The sequence below is a fragment of the Phyllostomus hastatus genome, unplaced genomic scaffold (assembly GCF_019186645.2).
Source record: "Phyllostomus hastatus isolate PE091 unplaced genomic scaffold, TTU_PhHast_1.1 phas_contig_36, whole genome shotgun sequence".
NCBI lineage: Eukaryota > Metazoa > Chordata > Mammalia > Chiroptera > Phyllostomidae > Phyllostomus > Phyllostomus hastatus.
Window position 1 is genome coordinate 6,697,885 of NW_025333862.1, and position 25,820 is coordinate 6,723,704.

Genomic DNA, 25,820 nt, shown 5'->3' on the forward strand with positions numbered 1-25,820 from the left:
CCCTCAACGTTTTAGTCCACTCTCGCGAGAGTATAAAAACAGTAAGCTTTTAATAAACCCCGCCCCCAGCCCTATTAGTTGCCAAGCAACGACGCAACCAACCTCCCCGGCGCAGGGAAAGGGGGACCTGCACTCTTTCCCTTTCACAGTTCTATCCCCCTTCCAGAGCCGGTACCGGGATTAGTATTTGAGCCCCGCCCCTTGGAGTGTGCGGGCCCTGGATTGGTCGATGATTCTCTCCAGGTGAGCACCAACGTGGGGGTGGGTGGAGCCAGGCTGTGGCACAAAAATTGCTGGCGACGAGTGTACCGGGCCCCCAGGCCACAGTCTGTTGGCTCTTGTCTGTCGCGTTACGGGAGAAGTGCCGGGGCCACTGCCAGGAGGGACTTTAGGGATCATAGGGTGAGCGACAGCTGTACAGCTCTTGGAAGATCCCAGGGAGGTCCGGAGGAGGGGGGCTGCGTGCACCCGGATGAGGTGCGTGACGATGGTGCCTTGCTGTTTCGGGGAAGTGCCGGTCCCCAGACCTAGCCCGGAGTGTAGACGTTCAGAGACTTGGAATCGAAGCTGGTGTTTGGATTGGAGGATTTGAGTGGTCAGTGGAAGAACAGTGCAATATCCTTAAAGCACTAGGACCTTCTTTCCTCAGGAGTTCCTTGTCTGGTTTTGGGGGTGAGCTCGGGGCTCTCCCACTCCAGTTCAAGTCAGGATTTTACCTTTATTCTGTAGGTGACCTTGAGGAAGTCATTTACCGCTCCTTTGTGCCCCAGTGTTCCCTCTATAGACTTTGTAACGGGTAGATGGGGAGAGGGTGCGGAGCAAGAGTTTGAGAGTAAGAGCACAAGAGGAGAAATGGTGCTGTGCTAGAAATGGGGTGTCCAGTTACAGTTTTTCCTTCTGGAAACAAGTTTGATATTTTCCCACTTTCTCATTTTTTTTGCAGGACTGAATCCTACCATTGGACAGCCATTTCTTTGTGATAGTGAACTTTATCTGTTCACAATCCATCCCACACCAACTACTGCCACTGTTCCCCCCAGGTTCTTAAACTAGAATTTGAGGTCAGGAAGGAACTTGGATAAACCACTTAAATTGATTGACCTCAGTTTTTCAGCCTGTAAAATGGGGAGAAGTAATAATGGTAGCCTTACTATGGGAGTATTGGAAGGACTGGGGAAATAATTTATGTGAATATAACTCCTAAATCAGCATTATAAATACAAGGTTCTAGTGCTGTATTTATATGTATAGGAGGAAACAGAGGACTCAGAGTTCATGAGTTATCCTAGGGCATATAGCTATTAACTGGAGAAAGAGGGCTGATCCTGACTCTTGGCCCAGAGTGTTTTCACTTTTCCACACTGATCCTCTTCATTGAGTGTTTTGAAGGATGTCTTCTTCCTTCCCTTTCTTACATCCCTTTTGTCCCTTGCAGACATCTCCTGAAGAACTGCCATGTCTGCGAATAGTGCGTCTTCCTCAGAACAGAATAGCAGCAATGAAATAAAAACCTCAATTCTTCGATTATCAGAGAAGAAATGTTGTAAGTTCTGGCAGAAAGGAGGGATTGCTCTCTCCTTGAATTTTATCTTGGGAATATTGTTGTAATCCTAGGCTTTGCTGCTTGGTGGGAGTGGGAAATAATTCTTTGGTATGGAATTTAAAACAGAGTCTGCAAGGGAAAGTTCCTGTCTGAAACAACTTAGACCCAGTGAAATATTTGTCCCTGGGGCTAGACTGTTGGTGTATCCCAGCATTTTCTTATTGCTTTGTTTTACTGAATCTCTGTCTCCTGAAATCTGCATACTTGTTGAAAGTTAGGGCAAACATTATTAGTACAACTTGGTGAGTAAGGCCGAGTGGCAGTACGCAAAACCTTTGTTTCTTGGGCTACATACTGTGAGGGTGCGATTCATTGTAGAAATGGCAGATAAGGCCCTGGCTGGCTGGCTCAGTGGATCGGGTGTTGGCCTGGGAAGCAAAGGGTCATCGGTTTAATTCCCAGTCGGGGCACATGCCTGGGTTGTGGGCCAGGTCCCCAGTTGGGGGCATGTGAGAGGCAACCACACATTTATGTTTCTCTCCCTCTGTTTCTCCATCCCTTCTTCTCACTCTAAAAATACATAAATAAAATCTTAAAAAAAAAACAAACCCCAAAACTGCGCCTGGGAGCCATAGCTCATTTCTACAACTGTCAGTGGAATCAGCCCTAACGTTTAACTTTTCACTGTGTTTTGGGTACTTACTTTTTCATGGATTTAGCCTTTGAACTTTGCAAACCATGTTCCCTACTAGTTCATCCCTCTGGGGACAGTTTTCACACAAGTATTTTAACGCCGATTCTTTAGACAGAGATGGCAGGTGGGATTGCTGAGAGATGAAGCATCTGCATTCTTAAGCATCATAGACTTCAACAGTCCATAGCCAGGTTCCAGAAGGTCCTGAATCACTGAGCCCCATATGTCTTGGGGAACCTAAAAGAATGCTAAGCCTTCCCCCGGCTTCCAGATTGCATTTTTCCTTTGGAACCTTATCAGTTAGTTCTTTTCACCTCAGTGGTTATATATATCAGCAGGTGGAAATAGCTGAGCAGCATGAGATCTGGAATCCTCTCATGTTCAAAGCTTTCTCCAGAGTCTTGACCTTGATGTCATGCCCTTGTCAGTCTCATGATTAATGACTATAATCTCTTTTCACCTGGCTCTGAGGAGGCTTGCGGGGCTTTGGGTTGTAACAGAGGCAGGTTGTCGGGATGTGATACTGGGGTTGGCGTGCTTCTATGATTTGGGTGTCCTTTCTCTGCCAGGGCAGGAAGCTAGTTGCTGAGGGCAAATACCCCACAGGAGATAACTAATATAGTGTGATGTTTCAGAGAAGCCACTGGAGTCAGACTGCTTGGGTTTGAATCTGGGATTTGATACTTCCTAACTGTGTGCCCTTGAACAACTTTGCCTATCTTCTTCATCCCTCAGTTTACTCCTTTACAAGACTGGGACACTGACAGTACCTCCCCCCAGAATGATGTGGTAATTAAATGAGTAAATACAGGAAAGCACTTACGAGAGTGTTGGGCACATAGCTATAGTGGCATTATTTTCACCGGTGACTCTATTTGCATGTTGTGTTTATTTTTGAAATATTATATGAAAATTGAAGTGTAGATTTAAATGCTGTGCTGGGAGCTCACTATTTAAAAGAACTCTGTGAGGAATTATATTTTCAGTAAAGAATGCTTTCTCCTCTTGTTTGACAATATTGTAACCTAGTTTTGGGGTACAGATGCACATCTCAAGGAGAGGTGCACTTGATTTAGAAGTGTGCAGAGAGCTGGTATGTGTGTGTGTGGGGGGAGTTGATAATTGTGGGAGTCTGATCTTACACAATGCCTAGTGTCAGTCCTTTGTTCTCCAAAGGAATCTCCTACTTGTCTTGACTCTTCTGCAGTTTTTCTTGCCTTGAGAGCTTTTGATTAGCCAAGGAAGCAGTAATTCCAGGTCTCTAGTCCTCTGGACTCTAACTCCTGGTCTGGGCTCTGATTCTCCTTTCCCAGCTCCACCCTGTTCTGCGTCACTTGTAACATTTGGTTTATCCTATAGCCAGTGTCCTTCATTTAACCCATTCTCCCCTCCTGGTTAGACTATGAGACTGTTACAGCCACAGTCAAAGGAGAAATACAGTTACGAGAATCTGTGTTAGTTCATTTCCTTTTTCTCTGTCATTTGCCTATATCTTGGAACAGGCTCCCTCGGCTGCTCAGTGTTCACACCCACCAGTTGCTTTATTAATAGCTCAACTAGAATTTTCTTGCTGCTAATTACACCTGTGTTGTCTGACTTTGACTCTAGGAAGTGAGTGAGCTGGAGGATGGAAGAATTATTTTAGGGAGCCAAAACCTCCAAAGGAACCTTACTGGAAGTTCAGCTGCTCCAGGGATTTGGGTGAAGGGGAGTTGATGGCTGAGGTGTCCTTAAGGTGCTCAGATGGCTGCTATCAGGGCTCTAATGAAAGCAGGGTTGTGTGCAGGGAGAGGTCTACATGCCTTTCTCTCTTTGTTTCGTCTATTCTTTAGTATCTTAATAGGTCTGGGACTGACAAGTTCCCATGTGTACCTTCCCCTAGCTGCAAAAGCAATGCATGTTCATAAACTATTCAAACAATACAGAGAGGAAATAAAAAGTAAAAAATCCCTCACAATTTCTCCTGTCTCTGTTAAGTCTAATTCTTTCCAGCATCTTATTCTGGTATATCCTATTAATGAAAAAAGGTTCACACTGTACATATTTGGTTCTTCTGCCATTCTCTCCCTCCTTTTTAAAACTTACTATGTCTGGGACATTTTTTTTCATGTCAGTAAATCCAGATTTACCTCCTTTTGCACAGGGTTGTGTGGTATGGACATGCCAGTCTCCCGCTGATGGACATTTCCGTTTCCAGTTTTCTACCATCACAAGCAACACTGCACACAACTGTTGCATGTGTGTGCCAGCAACTTTTCTACAGAAATAATAAAAGAAAAGATAGATTCATTTAAAATGTTGATCAGCATTATTAATATACTGTCCTATAAAGTTCTACATTGTAAACTGATTTTAATGTTTCAAAGTACTTAAAGAACTTGTGCATTAGTAATTACAGCTGCACTGATTATTGAAAACATTAACTTTTTTAGTGTTTTGCTGTACAACTTGGATATTTCATACCTATCAGTCAAATAGTAGGAAATAGTTGGCAGTTTTAGGACTCCTGATAAATAAAAATAAGCTATTACTAATGAAACACAATTTAATGGACAGCATATTTCCAAAAATGTTGGGTCTACTTAGAAGAAATAGTGGAAGAAGACCTTGGTCATGAAAAGGCTGAGAACCATTGGTCTTCTAGACCACTCTTTAGGAACTGGTTAGACCGCATAGCTGTGCTCACCACAGGGCTCCCCTCGTCAACTGCTGACCAGAGCTTGTGCCTGGGGCTTGGGGCTGGAAGGGTGGTTCTGAAACCAGGAGTCTGGTCAGAGCCTGGACCTTGACCTTGATTTTCTACTGTGGGCCATGCACTTCAGTTCTCTGAGCTTGAGTTTTTCTGTCTATAGGAGAAAACTTAATCAAGCTCTCACCTCCCCTAAGTGTGTTCATGAAGGGAAAACAAGTCTAAGATTGAGAAAGTGAGTTAAACCTTGTTTAAAGAAGATAGAAGAGAATTTCAGGATTGAAACAACTTTCCATTTTCCAAGGGATGTGTTACATTGTCTCTGGAATTAATCAGCATGAAATATTTACTATTGAAATTAAGGTGGTGGTGGTGGTTTTATTTTTTAATAGGCAGGACAGTATGTTCCTAGTTCCGCTCATGTGGCAATTTGAGATAGGAAGTGTAATTTAGGGTTGTATTCCGGAAAATGAGAAATCCTGGTTGGCAATGTGTGTGGGTGTGTTGTGGTCAGAAGCGGGAAGTGTGGTCGTGGGGGGCACTGTGGGGAGACCTTAGAGACCTGTATTTTCTTTTGTTCTGAGCCCTCTCTGTCCAGTTTGGTAAACACAGAGCAGCTGGTTACCTCCCAAGTATTAGTGCATTTTCAGCCTTAGGGAGGGTATCAGGACCTTTGGGGAGGTGCCTAATGGGCTGGAAGGTGTGACAAAGCAGGCCTAGAAGTGCAGGTAATGAGCCAGATCATGGGGGACTGAGCAGAAGAGTGAGGCACTGAGCTGGAGAAAGTGAAGACTCAGGAGGATTTAGCTACCAAAACCTGAGGCAGCTGATCCCAGGTAGATAGATCTGCCTGACGTGGGTCAAGTCAGGGATTAACATTAGCTGAGGCTGCAAGGTGAGTTCCCTCACCTCTGTGCTGCAGATTTGGACAGGTGAAAATCACTTCTGGTGCCCAGGCCAGGCATTTCCCATGTGCACAATGGGTAAAGGACAAAAGCCAGGCCCTCTCTGTCCCTGAGCCTACCCCTCCCTCACCACTTGGGCCACATTTTGTCTTCTGAGTACTTCTTGCCAAACACCCCTAGGGAACTGTGTTTTCCATTGAGATCTTTTTACATTCTTTTCCCAACAGATAAAAGATGGCGTTTCCATCCAAGTACCCCTATTTTAGCCTTATAGGGCCACCTAGTCCCAGGATAGAGCAGCAGCAGCAGTTTGCAGGGCACCCTTGGGAAGGCAGTGCTGGGGAGCCACGGTGGTTCTTTTCCACCTCCTGTCGTCAGTTTTCATGTGGAGCAGCCAGCAGAGCCTGAGCCTCCCAGATGACCTCATTTGGGTCTTGGCCCTAGGAGAGTGGCTGGCAGCAGTGTGGGGCCCTCACCTACCCCTCCTGCTGAGCCAGACCCTGTGAGCACGCTGAAGAGAAATCACGGGGTCTTTTATGGAGAAAAGCCACGGAGGAAGCACCAGATCTGGACTCTTGCCCGCGCTGCCTATGTCTTACTGTGTGTCCAGAGGCAAGTCACCTGACTGACTCTGAGTATCTAGTTTGCCCTGCCTGTCCAGTGAGACCTATGTTGATAAAGCAGTATTCCTAAAATAAGTTTCTTAAGGAAGGGTGGACCGATTCCTGCTTCTAAATTGTCCTGCTTTCATAAGGGCCATTGAGGCAGGCTGGCTGTGATGCCCTTGTGGGCTTAGCTTTACTAAAACTTCCTGAGGTCTAGTCAAACCTGTGTGTAGTAGGCTTTCCCACAGTAGTCTACATCTTAGTGTGGTTTAGAAATTCTGACTTAAGTTCATGTCCTGAGTGCAAGGCCTAAACAACTTGAAACCAGGCTCTTTTTGTGGTGGGCAAGCTAATTCTTGCCCATGGCTCTGAAGGGGTAAGTGAGGTCCTCAGCTGAGACACTCTGTTGGGCCTGTATAGGAGTCTGCTCAGTTCTGCACTGGTAGGGTCTCCAGACACAGCGGCATCATTCTTGTGTTAAGCAAGGTGCCATGGTTACTATCTTTTGAACTGTTTCCCCCTTGGGTACCTCTGTGAAGACCTCGATCATGTGGGAAAAACATCTCTTCTTTTGGGGACTTTCTGCAAGTCTATATGACCCTTTAGCTCTTTCAGGAGGGTTTGCCTGATAATTCCTCACTTTGTCTTCCCTGTCTCGACCATCACCGCACTGAGGTTTATGGGGATTAAATAATATTATAACTATGAAGTTGATAGCCCAGGGCATGAACCTTACTTGGCCCCTAGTCATTTAGTTCTATTCTGTTCTAGCGTGGGCATCCTACATGACCAACTCCCCCACTCTCATCGTTATGATTGGCTTGCCAGCCCGGGGCAAAACCTATGTGTCCAAGAAACTCACACGCTACCTCAACTGGATTGGGGTGCCCACCAAAGGTAGGTGCAGCTCATTCATTCTTTGGGAAGGGAAATGATCACAGGCCTCTGAGGGATTTATTCTTGGTATCAAGGTTAGAGGGTGCTGTTGGCAGCAATGGCGGTTGCTTCCTGATTTACTGAATTTATTCCCTGTTCACAGACTTGTTTCCTTCTGGCCTAGTTGTAAGGAAATGCCTTTGATGGTATACACTTTACATTTTCAAAGCCCTTACATACATATCATCTTGTTTAATGCTAGCAGTACCCCTGTGAAATAGCAGAAGTGGCTGAGGAAATTGAAGAAGAGTCAGTTTAAAATTTTCTCGAGGTCTGAGAAGTCTGAACTTGAGTGCAACTTAACTTTAATCTGGTATTGTTCCCAGCATACCTTGGTGCTTTTTTCATCACCTTGGCCACTCTGACATTAGATCAGGATGTTCCCTTTGGTGTTCCTCATTGTGCTGTTTCACTGCTGAAGGGCGTTTGTGTCTTCTGCAGTGTTTAATCTTGGGGTTTATCGGCGTGAAGCAGTCAAGTCCTATAAGTCCTACGACTTCTTCCGGCACGACAACGAAGAGGCCATGAAGATCCGCAAGTGAGTCTTCTTAGGCCTCACCTTCTTGGCCATCACAGGAGTGGGTGTTCTGGGGCTCAGTTTTCCTTTCAGTAACTATCCTGTAGAGATTTTAAGTGGAAGTTATTTTCTGGACAGGTCCACTTTGGGCTTGGGTGGGTAGAAGAACAAGGGCTTGGGGAGATACATGCATACTCATAGGTTAGGCCTTAGGAGGAGTACGATGTATGCATGGGGTAGGGGAAAGGAAAAGATGAAGGAGGATATAAAAATCTCAGTGGGGAGGTTGAAGGGTCTTGTTAGGGAAATTTTTGAACAGTGAGAAAACCAAGCAGGAAGGACCATGACTTCTACAGCAACCCAACTGCTCATGTCTCTGGCTATGCCTGGGCTTGGCCTTGCTGCACTCCTCTGCTGATTTCCTCTGTTCTCATGGCAGACAGTGTGCTGTCGTGGCACTGGAAGATGTTAAGACGTATCTCACTGAGGAGAGTGGGCAGATTGCGGTAAGCCTTACCTACTGCTTCCCATCTTGGTCTCCACCCTCTCAGAGCTGCATAGCCTCAGCTTGGGTCTGCCTCGGTGGGATCCACTTCTCCTGCCCCACTCATCTACCTTGTGGGCTCTCTTCCTAGGTGTTTGATGCCACCAATACAACCAGGGAGAGGAGAGACATGATTTTGAATTTTGCCAAGGAGAATTCCTTCAAGGTAGGATCTGCCTTCATGCTGGAGGAAGAGGGATAAGTGGGGGTGGGAGTTAGGAGGACCGTGTGGATCTGTTTGACTCTACGAGTGAGGACAAGATTGGGTATCTGATTCTGTCCTTATGGGGCATGCCCCCAGTTCTTGAGTGTTTTCTTGCAGGTCCTTTCTCAGACCCTTAGCCTGTGTGTCTGAGGCCCTGGGAATGTGGTAAGAGTTATTTTTAAATGAAGAGGCCTTGAAGGCACTTTCATGAAAGAAAATCCTCTCGGATGTGGTGGCTGGGGTAGGGCAAGTATGATCACGTGCTCCTGTTGAACAGCTGGGCCATTTTTGACTCATTTGTTACTGCCCTCTCTTCCTGGCCAGGTGTTCTTTGTGGAATCTGTCTGTGATGATCCTGATGTCATCGCTGCCAACATCCTGGTGGGTGACACTCCTGCATACCACCACCTCTTTATCCTTTGTGCCTTGTGTGTGTGGAGGTGCGGTGGGTGGGGGGACAGGGAGAGTCAGCTGGGTAATGAAAGAAAGAAATAGACATGTTTAACATCACTGATTGATTTGTTTGATCTGCCAGAGCACCATTTTGTACTTCCACATTCCTGGGAGAGGAAACTGAGGCTTTGACGAATAAAGTGTGAATTAGCTGTTGAATGGAGACCAAAATGTAGATTGTAGGATTTCTGAACCAGTGTTCTGGGTGTTAGCTAGATACTGAGACCTAGGTGTATTTTTAAAATAGACCTGACTCTTCATTATCTGTCAGGGCCACCTTCTAGGAAGGTCATCTGCCCAGCAGTTGTGTAACAGTCAGGTTAGTGCGCTGCCCACACTGAATGCTTCATGCCCCGTGTGGGCATAGTACAGACCAGTGCCTGTGTGATGGGTTGTGCTGTGCCGAGTAAATATCCACGTGTGATGTTGTGGTGGTGCTGTCCCAGCAACGTGGGAACTTGGGATGATCTAAAGTTCTAAGAGGCATCTGGTCCCAGTCAGGCATGCAACAAGTCAAGCACCCTATTCCAAGTGGTTGTGGGGAGAAATTGAAGCACATTCTGTTTTCCCAGGAAGATAAAAGAAGGGATTGGGAACCAGTAGCAGCTTCAGCTGCATGATAGCCACTGTCCTGCAGCCAAGGACAGGCACATGACTCCCCAGTTGTCTTTCCCTTCTTGGTTGCCAGGATCATAGGACCATGTGGGGGTGGTGCTCAGGGAACGGGGTTGCCAGCGCTGCAGTGAAACACCACTACTGTAGACTTCCTTTTCTTTATTTAGCAGTGCCTGTTTGCAGGAGGGCTATTGAAGGCAGACCTCTGACTAGGTCCCGCTCTTCTCTGATTCCAGGAAGTGAAGGTGTCAAGCCCTGATTACCCTGAAAGGAACAGGGAGAATGTGATGGAGGACTTCCTGAAGAGAATTGAGTGCTACAAAGTCACCTATCGACCCCTTGACCCAGACAACTATGACAAGTAAGGTTTAAGGCCCTGGCTCAAAGGGCATAAATAGGGATCTTATTTGAGAAAAGAGCCTTTCTCTCTCTGTCTCCAAACTTCCTTCTGACATTCCAGTCCCATAATGTTTCTTTCACTCCAGAGAAACAAGGTATGAATTTGTGGCTTCTGTGTGGGTTACATCTTATACTTGCACACTGAAGTGGTTTTTGTTTTGTTTTTGTCTTTGTTTTTTTTTAAATCATCAATCTTTTGCTCTGTCCTCTAGAGCAGGGTGTCTCAACCTTAGCATTATTGACATGTTGAACTGGATAACTCTTTGTAGTAGGGGGTTGTCTTGTGCATATTAGGATATTTAGCAGCACCCTGACCTCTCTGCTCACTGGATATCAGTAACTTTCAATCTGTGACAAACAGAAATGTTTCCTGACATTGCCAGATGTCCCTGGGGAGTAAAATCACCCTTGGTTGAGAGGCACTGCTCTAGATCATAAGTTTTGAGCTAGGGTATTGTAGGGCACCCCTTAGAACTGTATCTTTAGTTTTTGATAAATTTTAAAAGTGTACTATATATGTGTATTATATATTAACACATGTATTATATATTATATGTATATATATATAACACAATACACATATAAAACATGTACACATGCATATGCATGCAGTATCTATTGCTTGTTATGTGTAACCTGTAACACAAAACAGATAAGATATTACACATATAAATAAAATGTGTGAAGTCCTCAGCAACATGCTTGGCTTAGGGAAATGTCTGGTCAGTGCTGTCATTACCATGGCAGCGTCTGTCAGCAGAGTGGTGTACAGTATAGGTTAAGTTGATATGTGTGAGGTAGGAGCCATAGCAAAATGTCAAGTTCAATTTGAAGAAAGATGTGTGCACATGGAAAGCTGTGAGAATGTGGCCTTTGAAAAGGGAAGTGGTCAGAGCAGTTATCAGCTCTGTTCAAATACAAATACAGCCCTGCAGCCAAGCAAATGAGACAAGTGTATATAACCCACTGTTTAATCATTTCTGTGGTCTGCTTTGAGTCAGTTCCTTCAAGGGGTCACCCAGAATGTTACTATTTGGAGGTATTTTTTTAAAAGATTTTATTTATATTTGAGAGAGGGGAAAGGAGGGAGAAAGAGAGAGAGAAACATCAATGTGTGGTTGCCTCTCGTGCTCCCCCAACTTGGGACCTGGCCTACAACCCAGGCATGTTCCTGACTGAGAATCGATCCAGCAACCTTTTGATTCACAGGCCAGCACTCAGTCCACTGAGCCACACCAGCCATGGCTGGAGGTATTCTTTATACAGAGGTTGAAAACCACTCTCCTAGATATGGCATAATAGTATATACCATAGTTACCCCCAAAGTCCTACACAGAAAAACATTCTAGAAGAATATGTATGTGTCTGTGTGTGTGTTTATAGATGTTCTCGCTGTTGGGTAATTTATCCACATCATTCTCCCTTTATTTTTGAAACTTTTTTGGAATAAACACTTAATATTTTTTAGTTCTCAGTCGGCACTCAATCCACTGAGCCACACCAGCCAGGGCTACACTTATTATTTTTATAATGAGATAAATTCCATGGTGACCACAAAGCAAACAGTCCACGGAAGTACCTTTGAGAGAGGCATGATTTAGGTAGATGCCAGGAGTGCACAGAGATCTCCATGGTTCTGCCTCCTCTTGCCGCGCCCCCCCAGCCCACTACTGGTGATACTGCACTCTGGCCAGGTCTCCACCACCCCAGGTGGGGGTTGTGCTTCTCACCTGATTTCAAGGTTAGCAAAACCTTCAGATCATCTAGTGTAGCCCCTGAGGGGAGGGCTGAATTGTTTATCATACTTACTACATTCATGATAGAGTGTAGGCACTGAGGGGCAGATCAGAAGTTTGGGAGATTTTATTCGTCTTAGTTCTAAGGAGCACTCCAGCTCTTACCATTCTGCTCCTTAAATGTGGGTGGGGCTCCAACAGGAGGGGAGGGAGAGCTGCTGTTAGCCTGCAAGTATCTATGAAACCCTTCCTCCTGCTACTGTTTGCCTCAGGTTTTCATACCAAGGGATTTTTTTCTTTCATCAGGGATCTTTCTTTCATCAAGGTGATAAATGTGGGCCAGCGATTTTTAGTGAACAGAGTCCAGGACTACATCCAGAGCAAGATAGTCTATTACCTCATGAACATCCACGTGCAGCCTCGCACCATTTACCTTTGCCGCCACGGAGAGAGCGAGTACAATCTCTTGGGGAAGATTGGGGGTGACTCTGGCCTCTCAGTGCGGGGAAAACAGGTGAGTAGTTAGCCAGCAGGCCAGATTTCCTAGGGTTAGAGTTTTTCCTAAATTCCACAGGGGCTTAGGATGAGGATGTGGTTTCAGATGGTCAAGCAAGTGCTAAACACATTTTCTTGTCCACTGATTCTAGCTCTGTATTGAAGCATGGGTTACTTGGAACCATTTCTGCTGTGGTAGTTCAACCATCAGGTTTTTATTGGGTACGACTTGTGTGCTTAGCAGAGTACACAGTGCTCTAGTTGAAGTTGCTTTCCAGCTTGGGTTAATCGCTTGTATCTTCCAGATTTTGACTGCAGTCATACGCATTGGCCCTTATAGGCTGAGTTAACAGTTGTGTGTGTGTGTGTGTTTTCTTCTTTTAAAATTTTTATTCGAAACCCCAGTTTGCCCAAGCTCTAAGGAAGTTTCTGGAGGAACAGGAGATAGCAGATCTCAAAGTGTGGACGAGCCAGTTGAAGAGGACTATCCAGACTGCTGAGTCCCTGGGGGTGACCTACGAGCAGTGGAAGATTCTGAACGAGATTGACGCTGTGAGTAGGAAGCTTTGATGGCCAGTATGGTGTCCTGTTCAGGCAGGAGCTCTCAGAAGTCACGATGTGGGCAGTTTTATCTAAAAACTAGAACCACCAAGTAGAAACTTTGAGGAAGCTGAAACTATGGCTGGTTTGGGAGGAAGTAGGAACAATTGCACCCCTAATTAGGGCTTCCTGTCTGCTTGAGCACCTGTGCCAAAAATGGGACCCAAACCAGTTTTGGGGTGCCTGGGGAGAGTGGGGCTCCACTTGGGTCCTTGGTGTATTTTTTTCCTGGGAAAAGGAAATAGCTAACAACATTCATTTCTTTAATTTCTGCTTAGATCATTTGGTCAGCTATTCTGAAAAAGTCCTTTCCAAATTTTTTCTTGGCTTTCTCTGTCCTAGTGCACAAAAGTAGGCATTTCCTTTTCTTCCTCTGAACCCTTTATGCCTTCTGCAAGAATTTTCTAGTCTTTTCAGTTTCCCTTCCTTCCCTGCTTCCTGTTCCCTTTATCCTGCTGACTTTTCTTGACCTTTAAATTCCCCACAGTAGTAGGAGAAAGTGGCAGCTTACGCTAGAGAAGCCGCCTCCTCTCTGCAGTGGCCCTCACCCTGCCAGTCCCAGACACCCTGGCCAGTCAGTTGCAGGACATGCAAGGACCCGGCCGGTGCCTGGCAGTAGTAAGAAACTAGTATTCTTCAGTGTCGTCTTCCTCATTTGGGCGGGGCTGTGTGGGTCTGTCTACCTCTGTGAGCCTGTGGGGTTCCTTGCAGGGTGTATGTGAGGAGATGACCTATGCGGAGATTGAGAAGGAGTACCCAGATGAGTTTGCGCTTCGAGATCAAGAGAAATATCTGTATCGATATCCTGGTGGGGAGGTGAGATTCCCTTAACGTGGGGTGACCTCCCAGCCCTGTGCTGGGGGTTTAGTGTTAATTTGGGGGAAGGATTGAATAAATTTTGGGGATCTAGAAAGCATACTTAAGTCATCATTCAGTTTATCCTCCTACCTTGGGTCATACTGTCTTTAGTTCAGCTTAGGCAGTCAGATGCCTCGTTAATTTATTAAGATCTCTAGGGAAAACAGGGACAAGATCTACAGTATTGGGTATATTGTAGAATCAATATGATCTTCCATTGTATTTATTTTTATTTTTTCAAATTTTTTACAGATTATCCAATTGTTGGCATATAGTTGTTCATAATATTTTAAAATGATCCTTTGTATTTCTGTGGTTTCAGTTGTTAGATCTTTGGTGTATTTTTTTATTTTTATTTATTTACTTTTATTTTTTTATTGGGGCAACATTCGTTAATAAAATTATATAGGTTTCAGATGTACAATTCTATAATACATCATCTGTAATGATCTTTTTACTTCCTTTTCTTCATTCTACCTCCTTAATCCACCTGCAGGTATGGGCACTAAGTAAATATATGGGCTGTGAATGATTTCCTTATTATCTTCAGTATTTTGGGCTGTTTCCTTCATAGTCTAGGGATGTGTGAGGCAAAGGTAAATAGTATGGCAGAAGTCCAGGAAACCCCTCAGAGCCCCTTGTTGCCTTGTACTTTGCCTAGTTTTGAGGGGGAAAAAAACATGCTGAATTCAGATTTTCTCTTATTGGCTATGGTTTTTTCAGTCTGAATGTTACTCTTGAAAGGTCTGAATATTCTTAAGAGATACCAGGGCTGGGGGAGTTAGCAGGTGACCTGAAGTTGCTGAACCTGCAGGAAGAAAGCCAGCCAGGGATGAAGGAGCAATGGCCTCATTACTCTGGATGCAACCACTGACTTGGCTGCCAGCTTGCCGGCCTCCTGCCAGCCTGCCCTACTTCCCCCCACAGTCATACCAGGACCTGGTGCAGCGACTGGAGCCTGTCATCATGGAGCTGGAGCGCCAGGGCAACGTCCTTGTCATCTCCCATCAGGCGGTCATGCGCTGTCTCCTGGCCTACTTCTTGGATAAGGGTGCAGGTGCCATTGAGGGAAAGGCTGGTGGACATATTCATGGGAGGGGACTAGACTTGGGGTAGCACTAGGATCCCTGGCAACTGGACCTCTCCCTCTTTCACTCAAATTCGAGTACATTCTTCAGGCAGCAGTATGGAGCTCCCAGCAGCCACTGGGTCAACTATTTGCTGAATTGATGCTGCTGGTACAAATGCCCCCAGTGGAGAGTGGTTGCTGCTGGAGCTCCTCAGTCCTGCTTGGCTAAAGGGCAGCACTGAGCTGACACTCCTGGAAGCATCAGAGAAGTGGTTGGTTATTTCCAGCTTGTTCCTTTGACTATAAGGAGGGTGGTATCTTAGAAGCATCTTCATCCTTTGGATTCAGGGTAGGACCGTTTCTGGGTAGAGCCCAAAGGAAGTGCTGCTGCCTTCTCTGACACTTGCTTTCCTGACCTACCTGATCTGCTGGGAAACCCATAGGTTGGCCTCTGGTGTACCCTGGTGTGCCACCATCTTCCTTTCCGTGGGGTCCTGGCTGTAGCACTTACTCCAGTTTTGTCTGCATGGAAGGATCTAAGATGTACTTATTTCCTTCCTTAGCCATTTGGTAGCTTGAGTGGCTTCTTTGGTGGCTATCTTGATAATTGTTTGGGGGTTAGGGGAGGAGATGCATAAGTAAGTAGATCAAGGTAAAGAAAATCCATGAGCTCCTTAGATTCTTTCTTCCAGTAGCTTGCCCTTACTCTATACTAAGAGTCTTCTCTCACCTGGTCTTTCTGCTTTCAGATGAGCTACCGTACTTGAGGTGCCCGCTTCATACCATCTTCAGACTTACCCCTGTGGCCTACGGTAACTATGAGTTTAGGGGCTGGGCAGGTGTGGGGACTGAGGAAGATCAGGGTTTTTGAATTTTCTCTGAAGTTTGTGTAGAAGTTCAACTTCATCACCCCTGTATACCAGGAGAGTTCCGACAGTGCCTTCCACTTTTAAATGTATGTATGTATTTGGGAATGTATGCATTCGTGGTATGCTTTCCCATACTGAAACTAAGGAATTTTTCTTTGAGCTTTTTCCCTGAAGGCCTCTTTTCTTGCTTCTGTTTGCCTAGGGTGCAAAGTGGAAACCATTAAACTCAATGTGGAAGCTGTGAACACTCACCGTGAGAAGCCAGATGTAAGTATTTTCCTATAGGTGAACATGTGGGCTCCTGAGTCTTTGAAACTTTGGGGTCAAGACACTGGGGTTTCTTTTATGTGCCAAAGAAAAACAAATCCAGAACTCATGTCCTATATAACCTGCTTACTTCCAAAAGGAATAGATGTTGGAATTATGATTTTTTAAGATTAGTACCTCTCTCATGAGTCTTGACCTTGAAAGCTCCTGGAAATACAGTTAAATATGCAAAGTGTTTGGCTGGAATGAATTGCAAATTCCCCCAGGAAGAGAACCTTTTAAAAAGCAGGATTTAGAAGAACCTGTAAGGTAGGGTGAAGAGGTGTGGGTTTGTTCCTAGGTCTGTCCTGTTAATCTGTTTGTTCTTAAATAAGTCCCTTCCTTTCTTTGACCCTCTCTACTGCTTTGGAGTATGATGCTCAAGGAGCTCTCCCTCTAAAACCCTTTAGCTTCCTGGGGCTAGGGGACCGGGCCATGGCCCACCTCCTGTGAGGGATGCTGTCCTAGAGGAGTAGTGGTGGAGGAAGTTGTCGTGGTTATAAGTGTTATTTAACCTTTATGAGTGAGGTTTTGTCTTGGCTTTCATTTGTGTGGTGTCCCTCCGTTTCCAATCAGAACAACTTTCCCAAGAGCCAAACCCCTGTAAGGATGAGAAGGAACAGCTTTACACCTCTGTCCAGTTCGAATACAATAAGGCGTCCAAGAAATTACAGTGTTGGGAGCCGGCCCCTCAAGCCCCTCAGTCCTCTCCGCGCCCTGGACATGCAAGAAGGGGCCGACCAGCCGAAGAGCCAAGTCAGCATTCCGGTGGTGTAACTGTGTGTTTCCTTCTAGTCCTGGCCTCCTGCCCTTGTCACTAATCACCAGGGAATCATTTAACTTCCAACCCCCACCCCCAACACCCCACCATGAATCTTAACACAAACGTGAGGCCGTGTGTTTTTAGACCAACTTCATCTATACTGCAGTGTGAAACATCTCCCCATTTAGGGGCAAGTTGACAAGTTGGGTGTTTTAGAACAGGTGCTCATTCTAGGTGGTCTGGAGGAGGAGGAAAAGGGATGATCACCTCTGGGATGATTAGCATACCTGGGGCTGAGACTGAACATGGCCAGTACACTTGGTTCTTCTCAGTCCCTAGTGTCTAAAGTCACTAAAGTTCTTATGGTGGTACAGTGGGGGTGGGGTGGAGGGGGACACAGAAACCCATTTTCCCTTCACCTTTGTCTCTTTAAGGTGTGCTTTACTCACAGTTCTTACCTGCCTGCTTTCTTCCCCCTCCCTCATCTCCCTGTTGGGTTGTCCATTGTGATGCATGCCATTGTCATTGTAGTGTCTGTCTAGGAGGGAGGGGAAGGTTGTTGAGAGAGAAGTCCAGGCGCCATTGATTTTTCTCAACAGAGGGCCCAAATGGATGTGGATGGGGGTGGGGAGCCTTTCTTTTCCCTTGTCCTTCTCTCAAGCCAGGTCCTGACAGGGTCAGCCTAAGCTATAGAACACTTACAGGCACTCTGGAGCCATTAAGTGGATATAGGGTGAGAGTTCTTGCCTCCTTTCATGAGAAGTAGTCCTAAGGCTTTGATGCCTGGGGGAAAGCTGGCTCTGAGAATGTGGGAAATATCTTGGTTTGTATTTTTCACTTCAAGAGACAGGCATGTCTTTTGGAGGCTGTGGAGTGAAGTTTAGGAGAGTATGAGGGCCCCTAGCTGCTACAGGGTTATTTTAGAGCTGGTCATACATTTTCTCCAGTGGCTCCCAGCTTCCCTGCTACCCACTGCCAGCCAGTGACTTCTGGGGCTGTTTAGAAGGACAGTCACCACTGATTCAGGAGCCACCACTGATTCAGGAGTCACTACTGATGTTTGAATTGCTCAAGTCAAAAGGCAAAGAAGAGTTCACTAGAGTTGCTAATTATTTTCAAGTAATTTTCAAAACACTCCTTTTTAAGTTGAAGAATCTGGAGGAGTCTTTAGGACTCTGTAGGGTATAGCTCTTCATTGCTCATATTTACCTATTCGCTTATGTCATTTTATTTTCTCTGTAGGATTAAACAGGAATAGTTTACAGCAGGGATTCTTAGCCCCTTGATGACTCATGATAGCATACTTCTCCCCCTACATTTGTGTGCAGAACATATGAATATATGGGTGGCATTTTTCTGAGAAGCAAGTCTAGAGTGCTTGTGAAATTTTTCATTTCAATTTTTTGTATTAAAAATTGAAAAAAAAAGATGACCCCATCCTAAAGTCATTAATTTGTCTTTTAGAAGTAACCAGTGAGAACAAGTTAGCTATTTGCCAAAGTTGCTTTTGGTAATAGACCTTTTGCCATGGTTCTTATCTAGGAGTATTCATTAGAACCCCCTTGAGAACTTTTGAAAGGTACCCATGCCCAGGTCTGCTTGAGGCTGAATATTCACTCAGAATCTCTGGGGTTGGGGCCTGCACGTGCCTGTGTTTAACCATCTTCCCTGTTGATGCTAATTCATACTCCAGGTTCAATCTCCATTCCGTGAAGTTGGGTAACAAATACTGGGGTAGTAGTTCCTTGGACAAAACAGTAACCTAGGAATTCTGAATCCCTCATGAAGTTAGATGTTTAGCAGATCATAATATTAAATGAAGTGATCCCCTCAAAAGCAGGCTGCTGTGTTTTAGAGGATAACTCTAGGTTCTGGTCCCATCTTTAACCATTTACATGGCAGGGTGATATGGGAGAAATCACTGTGTAAATAAATGTCCTTTATAATAGCTGTGAATTGTAAGCACCCTGGAGATAAGTACTGAGATAAACCTGTGGGATAAGAAAGATTATCATCCCGGGCAGGTGATTGGTGACCTTGAATCCTTGATTCTTATATCTTGAATAGAATATCACAGTGAGTTTCCCAAGGCTGCTTGCCCAGATGCTGCTTGAAATTTCATCAGCATGCTCCTCCTGTTTACCATTTACATAAGTGTACCTAGTGCCTCAGTTTGTGAGGCTTTGGGCTGGGTGGGAGTGGGGGTGCAGGTGTACATAGAAGTAGAAGGAAGGGTGCTTGTCCCAAGAAGTTATTTTAGAAACAGGGCATATAATTTATAATAAGTGAGCATTTGTGAAAGAGCAACACCTTGTAAATGTGGACACTAAAGTGGAGTATAGATTACTTCTGACCTTTTTCTTGTCCTTGGCCATGGGACTAAAAGAGTCGGCAGAATGAGTTGTGGGCTAGGACATGTGTATGGTACTTTTAGGTGGTTGCCTTATCTGTTTTGCTTGACTGGTTTTTATCTTTAGCCCAAATGAGCATTCATTCCATCTTTCCTCCTGCTGTGCTGTGAAAGTAATTCAGAGTTAATGAATGAGAAGAAGAAGCATTTTGATCCAGAGACTTTGGATTTGGCCTTTACATACTTTTAGTGAGAAGAGAAGTGTCTTAACAAACTCGCATTGTGTTACCTTGTTATGAGCCCCAGCATTAGCCACAGGTTACTGGGATGTTCCTGTGGATAACTCCTCTGCACTATCCCCTGTGCTAGTTTGCTTGCCTCAGAAGAGGAGCCTGAGGTGGTCTTATTATTCTCAGGACACAAGAAATTACAGTTTGAAAACAGCAAGGGCTTCAGCATTCTTCAGTTCTTAGAGCAAGATCTCTAGAGAGGGTTCAGCAGGAAGAACCCAGGAGAACATAAAATGGAATGGAGCTCCAAACTGTAGACAAGTCCTACTTCCTGTCTTTTTTTCCTGTGCTCCTCTCCCATTCTTGATTGTGTATTGGTAGTGCATCAATATTACTATGATTATATCTCTATCAAAAAGCCTACAAAGAAAGGGTGGCCTCAGAGTACTTTTTTGCTGAGGCTTCAGTTTTGTTATGGGAGAAATAGGTGAAGGCTTTAGCATTTATCTGTTGATCGAAAATTGGGAAAGGAAAATCATTATATTCAATTTTTTTTCTCTTTTTCAGTTATAGTTGACATTCATTTACTATTTTTTTAGAGTGGTAGCTCAGTTGGCTAGAGTGTTATCCTGATATGCTAAGGTTGTAGGTTTGATCCCCAGTCAGGGCACATATAAGAATCAATCAATGAATGTAAAAATAAGTGGAATGATAAAAATAATGTTCCTCAAATCAAGAAAAAACAAAACAAAACAGCTAAATGAGGAATTCTGTGACATATTTGAAAGAGAAATGTAAAGTAGATTTAATCTAAAGCTTCTCTTTCTATCTCCTAATCCTCAGATTTGAATTAGCTTTTACTTATTATCTATAATGTCTTGGTTTTGTTTTGTAAGAGGATTATTTCACATTCACTTGGAAAGTAGAATAGGACAATATTTTAAAACTCTTAAGACTTTCTCTTAAGTGGTCTTACCATTGTCCCTCTTTTTTTAAATCCTCACTTGAGGATGTTTTATTGATTTTAGAGAGGAAGGGAGAGAAAGAAAGAGAGAAACATCAATTGGTTGCCTCTCATACCTATGCTGACTGGCAATCGAACCTGCAACTTTTTGGTGTGTGGACGACATGGTCCAACCGACTGAGCCACCCAGCCAGGGCTGTCTCTGGTTTTCGTTTTTTCCCCAAGAAATTTGTATTCCTAGGCTGAATGGTTGAATGTTTCCTGTGAGGTTCTGGCTCTTCCTCTTTGTAACCCACCTGATGTTCAGATGTACTGGCATTTTGAAGAAACATGATATAGCTGTTAGGAAATAAATCCATATTAAATGGTTTTTCTGTGAGCAGGAGATCTGAGTTCCAGAGAAACTTACGGGTACTTGGGGTAGTCAAAGGACAAGGAGAAAAGTGTCTAAAAATTGAGAGAATATTTCTGGGTTATATAGTCTTATGCACATTTCATTGTTTTTGCTAAGCTCAGAAGTCAGGTTGTTTGTTTTCAAGAAATTTGATTGATTTACCCCAGTTTTCCAGTATGCAATTTGACTTATTTGTATTTTAAATTAAAAAATTATATAACAATTGAGTCAGGGTTAGCAGGATTGATATTTCACTTCTCATAGAGGTGACATAGACATCAGAAGTATGTCCAGGAATTTAATTTAGACTCATAGTGTCCAGAAGACTGTATGTAGTGGTAGTAGCTACTATGTGCTGGCTGACTGACAGACTCTGAAAGGATCTGCAATGCTAACTGACAGACTCCAGTAGGGTTCCTGTGCTGACTGACTAACTGACTCCAGTATGGCTCCTCTGCTGACTGACTGACTGACTGACTGACTCCAGTAGGGTTCCTGTGCTGGCTGACTGACTCCAGTAGGGTTCCTATGCTGGCTGACTAATTCTGGTAGAGTCTGTGTGGTGATTGACTGAAAGGAAGTAAATACTCCACATTTTTCTTGAGGAGGAAGTTAATAGACAGTGCTTTTAGAATAGCAGCCAAAGTTTCATCACTTTGTAGAAAATGAAGGTTGTGTGTCACTCATATGACATTTTGTAAACTCTGTTAAGGACACACCTGCTAGAAGCCTAAAATTGTTATTCTATTTGAAGTCATCCCTTTCACTCTCCACTTCTAAATAGTGTTTTGCTTTCACTACCCATTTCTGAATTTCTGTGTGCACAACTTTTCTTTTCTTTTTTGTTTTTAAACATTTTATCTATTTATTTTTAGAGATGGGGGAGGGAGGAAGAAAGAGAGGGAGAGAAATATTAAATGTGTGGTTGCCTCTTGCACGTTCCCCATTGGGGACCTGGCCCACAACCCAGGCATGTGCCCCGACCGGGAATCAAACTAGTGAGTGACCCTTTGGTTCACAGGCCTGCACTCAATCCACTGAGCCACACCAGCCAGGGCGCAACTTTTCTTTTATAGAATGTAGCACTCCATTGGGTAAGGCTGCTGGTTGTAGTTTGACATGCATTTGGCACTTGTTATCTAATAAAACTGCAAAGGTAATTTTACATTCAAAATAGATTTTAAGAGATGGCAAATTATTCTTTCCAGTAAGCCTTTCACCGGGGAATCTATGACCAATATATAACTATTCAATGTTTTTGTGTCTGAATTACTTGTGTACATTTTTAATTGTGTGGAAATAACAAAATCAACTCATTCTGTTATGGTGATAGTTTTGCTGTGGCAAAAGCAAAGGACCGATCATCGACTTTGCCCTTTGGAGGGTTTGGGAGTGGGCTGAGTACTGCTGGGTTGAACTGGGATAGACTCAACTGGGAACCCAAGCAGTAGAACTACCCTGCTGACTTCCTAGGCACGGGTCTGTTGAAAGAAGCAACTTAAGTCCTTAACAGCATTCTGATTTAGTCTGGTGACACTGATATCAAAACATGCCACTCAGATCCACCTAAGGTGTGTCTAACTGTATTTGAAATGTGTTTTGTGTGTGTGTATGCAGAATGGGTAAATAAAATTGTTGAGTAACTCGAACCTATCAGAACGCTTCTGGGTTTTTTGTTTTGTATTTTGGGTTGTGTTCTCACCCATTCCACCACCCCCAGAACTTTGCCTTACACTGTTGAGTGATTGAGCCTCACACAAGCCAAGGCCAGCTCCCAGTGTGGCTGGAGTCCTTGGTGTAAGCATGGCTCTCTGTCACCACCTTCTGGGGAGGATGGGAAGAACATTATGGAAGGCATGTGAACTTCTGTGGGAGTTGTGTGTACTTTTTGGCACCTCTACAAGAATTACCTCTTACCTTTGACCACACTACACTATGACTCCCATTAACAACATGTAACTCACTATTTATTGTAAAGAAAAACTTTGGAGGTCTCTTAGAATTTAATGGGCTGTTCTTTCTAAATATGACCTGCCTGTTTCTAAAGAGGTTATAGCCAGTGGGTGTAGCCAGAGGTAAATTCAAGTGTTTTAAGTTCTTCTGTGACAGGAGAATACAGGTAGAATTGTGTCACTGTTCTCATGCCCTACTCTTTGTTACTCTAACAAGGACCTGGAGCTCATTAGATATGCAGACTCTGGGGCTCCATCCCAGGCCTACTGAATCAGAATCTTCATCTTAACAGGATTCCCTGGTGATTCAAATGCACACTTAACATTTGAGAAACACTGTTCTAGACGGAAGAATTTCTCACAAGCTAAACTATGAAATCCCAGTTTGTGGGAAGAAGTTGATTTCTGTTCTGATGACTGATTTCAGAATGGGCTAGGGTAACTGCAATGGCAGAGACCCTCCTCAGAAGCCAAGTAGCTCCTGACTGCAATGTCACTTTCTTGGCATGGCCTTTTGGCTGATGGTGCCAACATACTCTCCTTTTACCTCATATTTTGGGTATGTGGCTTACAGTCCAGGTCTGAAAGGAGTGCCTGGTTCAACATGGCACAAGGAAAGTTGGTTTTTCTGGGAAAGAAGCCTGTGACTGTGCCACTGGAGTGTGTCCGACTCCTGAGAGTAAAGGGGCGTGTGCAGGTCTGTGTGCACATGTGGGGATGGGGCAGGGGCAGGGGAAGCAGTGGAAGAGTCGGGGAGGGATTCTGCTCTACCTTCATTTGACATTTGGTGGTGGTGTAATGGCTTTGTTTCTCTTCCTCTCTGGCCTGTAGGCAGAGACCTCGCATGCTGTGCCTACCGACTCCTCTCCGACATCCCTCTCATCGGTCTCCTGATATGCAAGCTAGACCAGACCTCCCTGGGGGACCGGGATCTGCTGAAAATCTTGGATGTCAGCTCCACTGGGTTTGAACAGGAAGTGAAATGGGGATTGGATATTTGGGACCATCAAAACGAGGCCTGGAAAAACACCACCAAATTTCTATGCCTCATGCTTAATGGGAATATCAGTTACATGGGAAAACTTCATTTCTTTGTGCCTCAAAACATTTAACAGGCTGAGCCAGTTAGTTTTTTTATGATCTCTTTGTTGGGTTTTGCCCAATTTGGTCAATCTTTTTCTGTTTTGGTATTTAACATCCTACTTGTGACTAGCTCTATCTGGCTCTTTTTTGCCTAAACTGGTGAGAAGGCTGAACTCAGTAAGCCTTTTCTGTGTTGTAAGAGCTGGTCTCTGCATGCATTCCAAGTGAGCAGGATAGAGTACAATTTACGTATGTTAGCATTCACTGTTTTTTGTCATATTGGAAAGAGGCAAATTCACCAGGTAAAAGGAGGGTATGTGAGAAATGCAGTCCCTGAAACATCTCTGCTGTGGTGTTGGAAGAGGAGTGATAGCAGCAACCTTTTTGTTGAGAGTTTTTTCTTGTTCTGGGCCCCTCAAGAACAGGGTCTGACTGCAAGTCTCCCCCAAATGGGTACCCATCTTCTCAGTTCTCTCTTGTGGCTGCTTTATGCCTGATGATTGGGAATGAGGGCTGGAGAGAATGGCAAGGGACCATTCATATCACATGAAAAAGTAAAGAAGGTTCCTTGGCAATCAACTCTATCAGGGAGTTCTTTTGGTTTCAAAGTGGGTGCCATTCTGTGGGGTTTGTCACCATGATATGGTCGTATAAGAAAGCAGTGGCTGTGACTTCAAGAGCAGCTGGTCTTCTGATGCCTGCCTCTTAGCTGGCTGTCTCTAATTCGGTCTACTTGTCTCATCTAAAACATTGGGGGTTCAGGGGAAACCAAGCCCTTAGTGCATTAGTCACTGGGTTCTCCTTAATGATAAGCCAGGTAATTAGTCTTTACACCAGTGATTGTCAAATATGCAAATATGTCTCTAGATATGGTATTAATATGTCACTCCTCCTGAAGGAGAATGGAAGCTCCAAAGGAGATTCTATCTTACAAGCAAAATCATTTTTTTTTTTTAAAGAATGGTAAGTTTTTAGCTTTTTCGTGTTTTTTCCTTTTCACTCAGATGCCCACTTGCTGGGCCGGGGGTGAGTAGCAAGAAAAGTAATGAGATGTAGCTTTTTTCAAATGGTTCTTTCATATTGTGGTTGATACAGGGCTGTTACTGAAGATGTGATCAGCTGGGCTGCAGGCAGTTCAGCATCCAGCAACTAGGAGCTTATTTTATATGCACAAAGTTGCCTTCAGAAAGGCCCCTGACCGCGCTTTGTAACAGGTCATTTTCATCTGGCTGCTCGTAACATGCTGTACTGTACTGGTTTTATTCTTGTGATGCAGGTTTCTTTCTGCATCTATATACACTGTCTTTTGATGATCAGATAATTTTTTAATTTAGTTATTTATTCATCCACATGAAGTATTCTTAAGTCCCCATATTAATGTTTGCATGTATTTAATCAGAATGTACGGTAATTTGTATTGTCAGTTTTTGGTAGAAATTGAGGTAGTTTGAGCATTGAAGTCTAATGTCCATAGGTTACCTTAAATTAAAATTTCAGAATATAGATATCTGTCTTCTATAAAAGGATAATAACTATATTAAGGCACAGTGGATTTCTTTGAATACTTTTTTGCTCATTGATTTTTATTTATAAATAAAGAGATGCATTTCTCTGCAGAAAAGTGTAACTCCCAGATAAATAAAATCATGCTAAAATATGTAATATGTATTGCTTTTGTAATAAATACAATAAAAGTTATTTTTAATTAAAAATGCAATTTTTGAAATCTCACAAAAGAAAATAACATTTGGTACATTATACAGACACAAAATGTTAATAACATTGTGCATAGTGTGTTTGAAACAAGCTTCTTTACAATGATTCCTAAATCACTAGATTATATATTGTATTTTCAACTTGTGGATTTAACTGGTAGACTCCTGCCTTTATCAAGTTTATTTGCATTTCAAAATATCAGTGGGATCATTGCAGTTGTGCATTATTGACATTCTAAAGCTTTATTAATTTATTTAACAAATATTCAATGATTACTGTTTGGTTGCCATGCAATAGCTAAGTTAAAGTCCCTGTCCTTTTTATGGAGTT

At 43.9% G+C, this 25,820-nt stretch overlaps 1 protein-coding gene across 7 annotated transcripts; it reads left to right on the forward strand.

Moving 5' to 3' along the window:
* Nucleotides 1-96: 96 nt before the first annotated feature.
* Nucleotides 97-25,442, forward strand: PFKFB2 (6-phosphofructo-2-kinase/fructose-2,6-biphosphatase 2). Of its 7 annotated transcripts, none has more exons than XM_045841352.1 (16): nt 97-243; nt 1,436-1,543; nt 7,208-7,333; nt 7,814-7,910; nt 8,329-8,395; nt 8,525-8,599; nt 8,963-9,019; nt 9,943-10,067; nt 12,148-12,355; nt 12,742-12,888; nt 13,648-13,752; nt 14,722-14,851; nt 15,613-15,675; nt 15,935-15,999; nt 16,615-16,817; nt 23,523-25,442. In XM_045841352.1, exons 2-15 carry the CDS (start codon nt 1,456-1,458, stop codon nt 16,813-16,815), a joined length of 1,554 nt encoding a protein of 517 aa, XP_045697308.1. In that variant the 5' UTR covers nt 97-243; nt 1,436-1,455; the 3' UTR covers nt 16,816-16,817; nt 23,523-25,442. The 7 variants fall into 7 exon arrangements, with proteins under 7 accessions (XP_045697308.1, XP_045697303.1, XP_045697307.1 ...); XM_045841347.1 differs by having other exon boundaries at nt 16,615-16,806; XM_045841351.1 differs by having other exon boundaries at nt 16,615-16,794.
* Nucleotides 25,443-25,820: the final 378 nt, after the last annotated feature.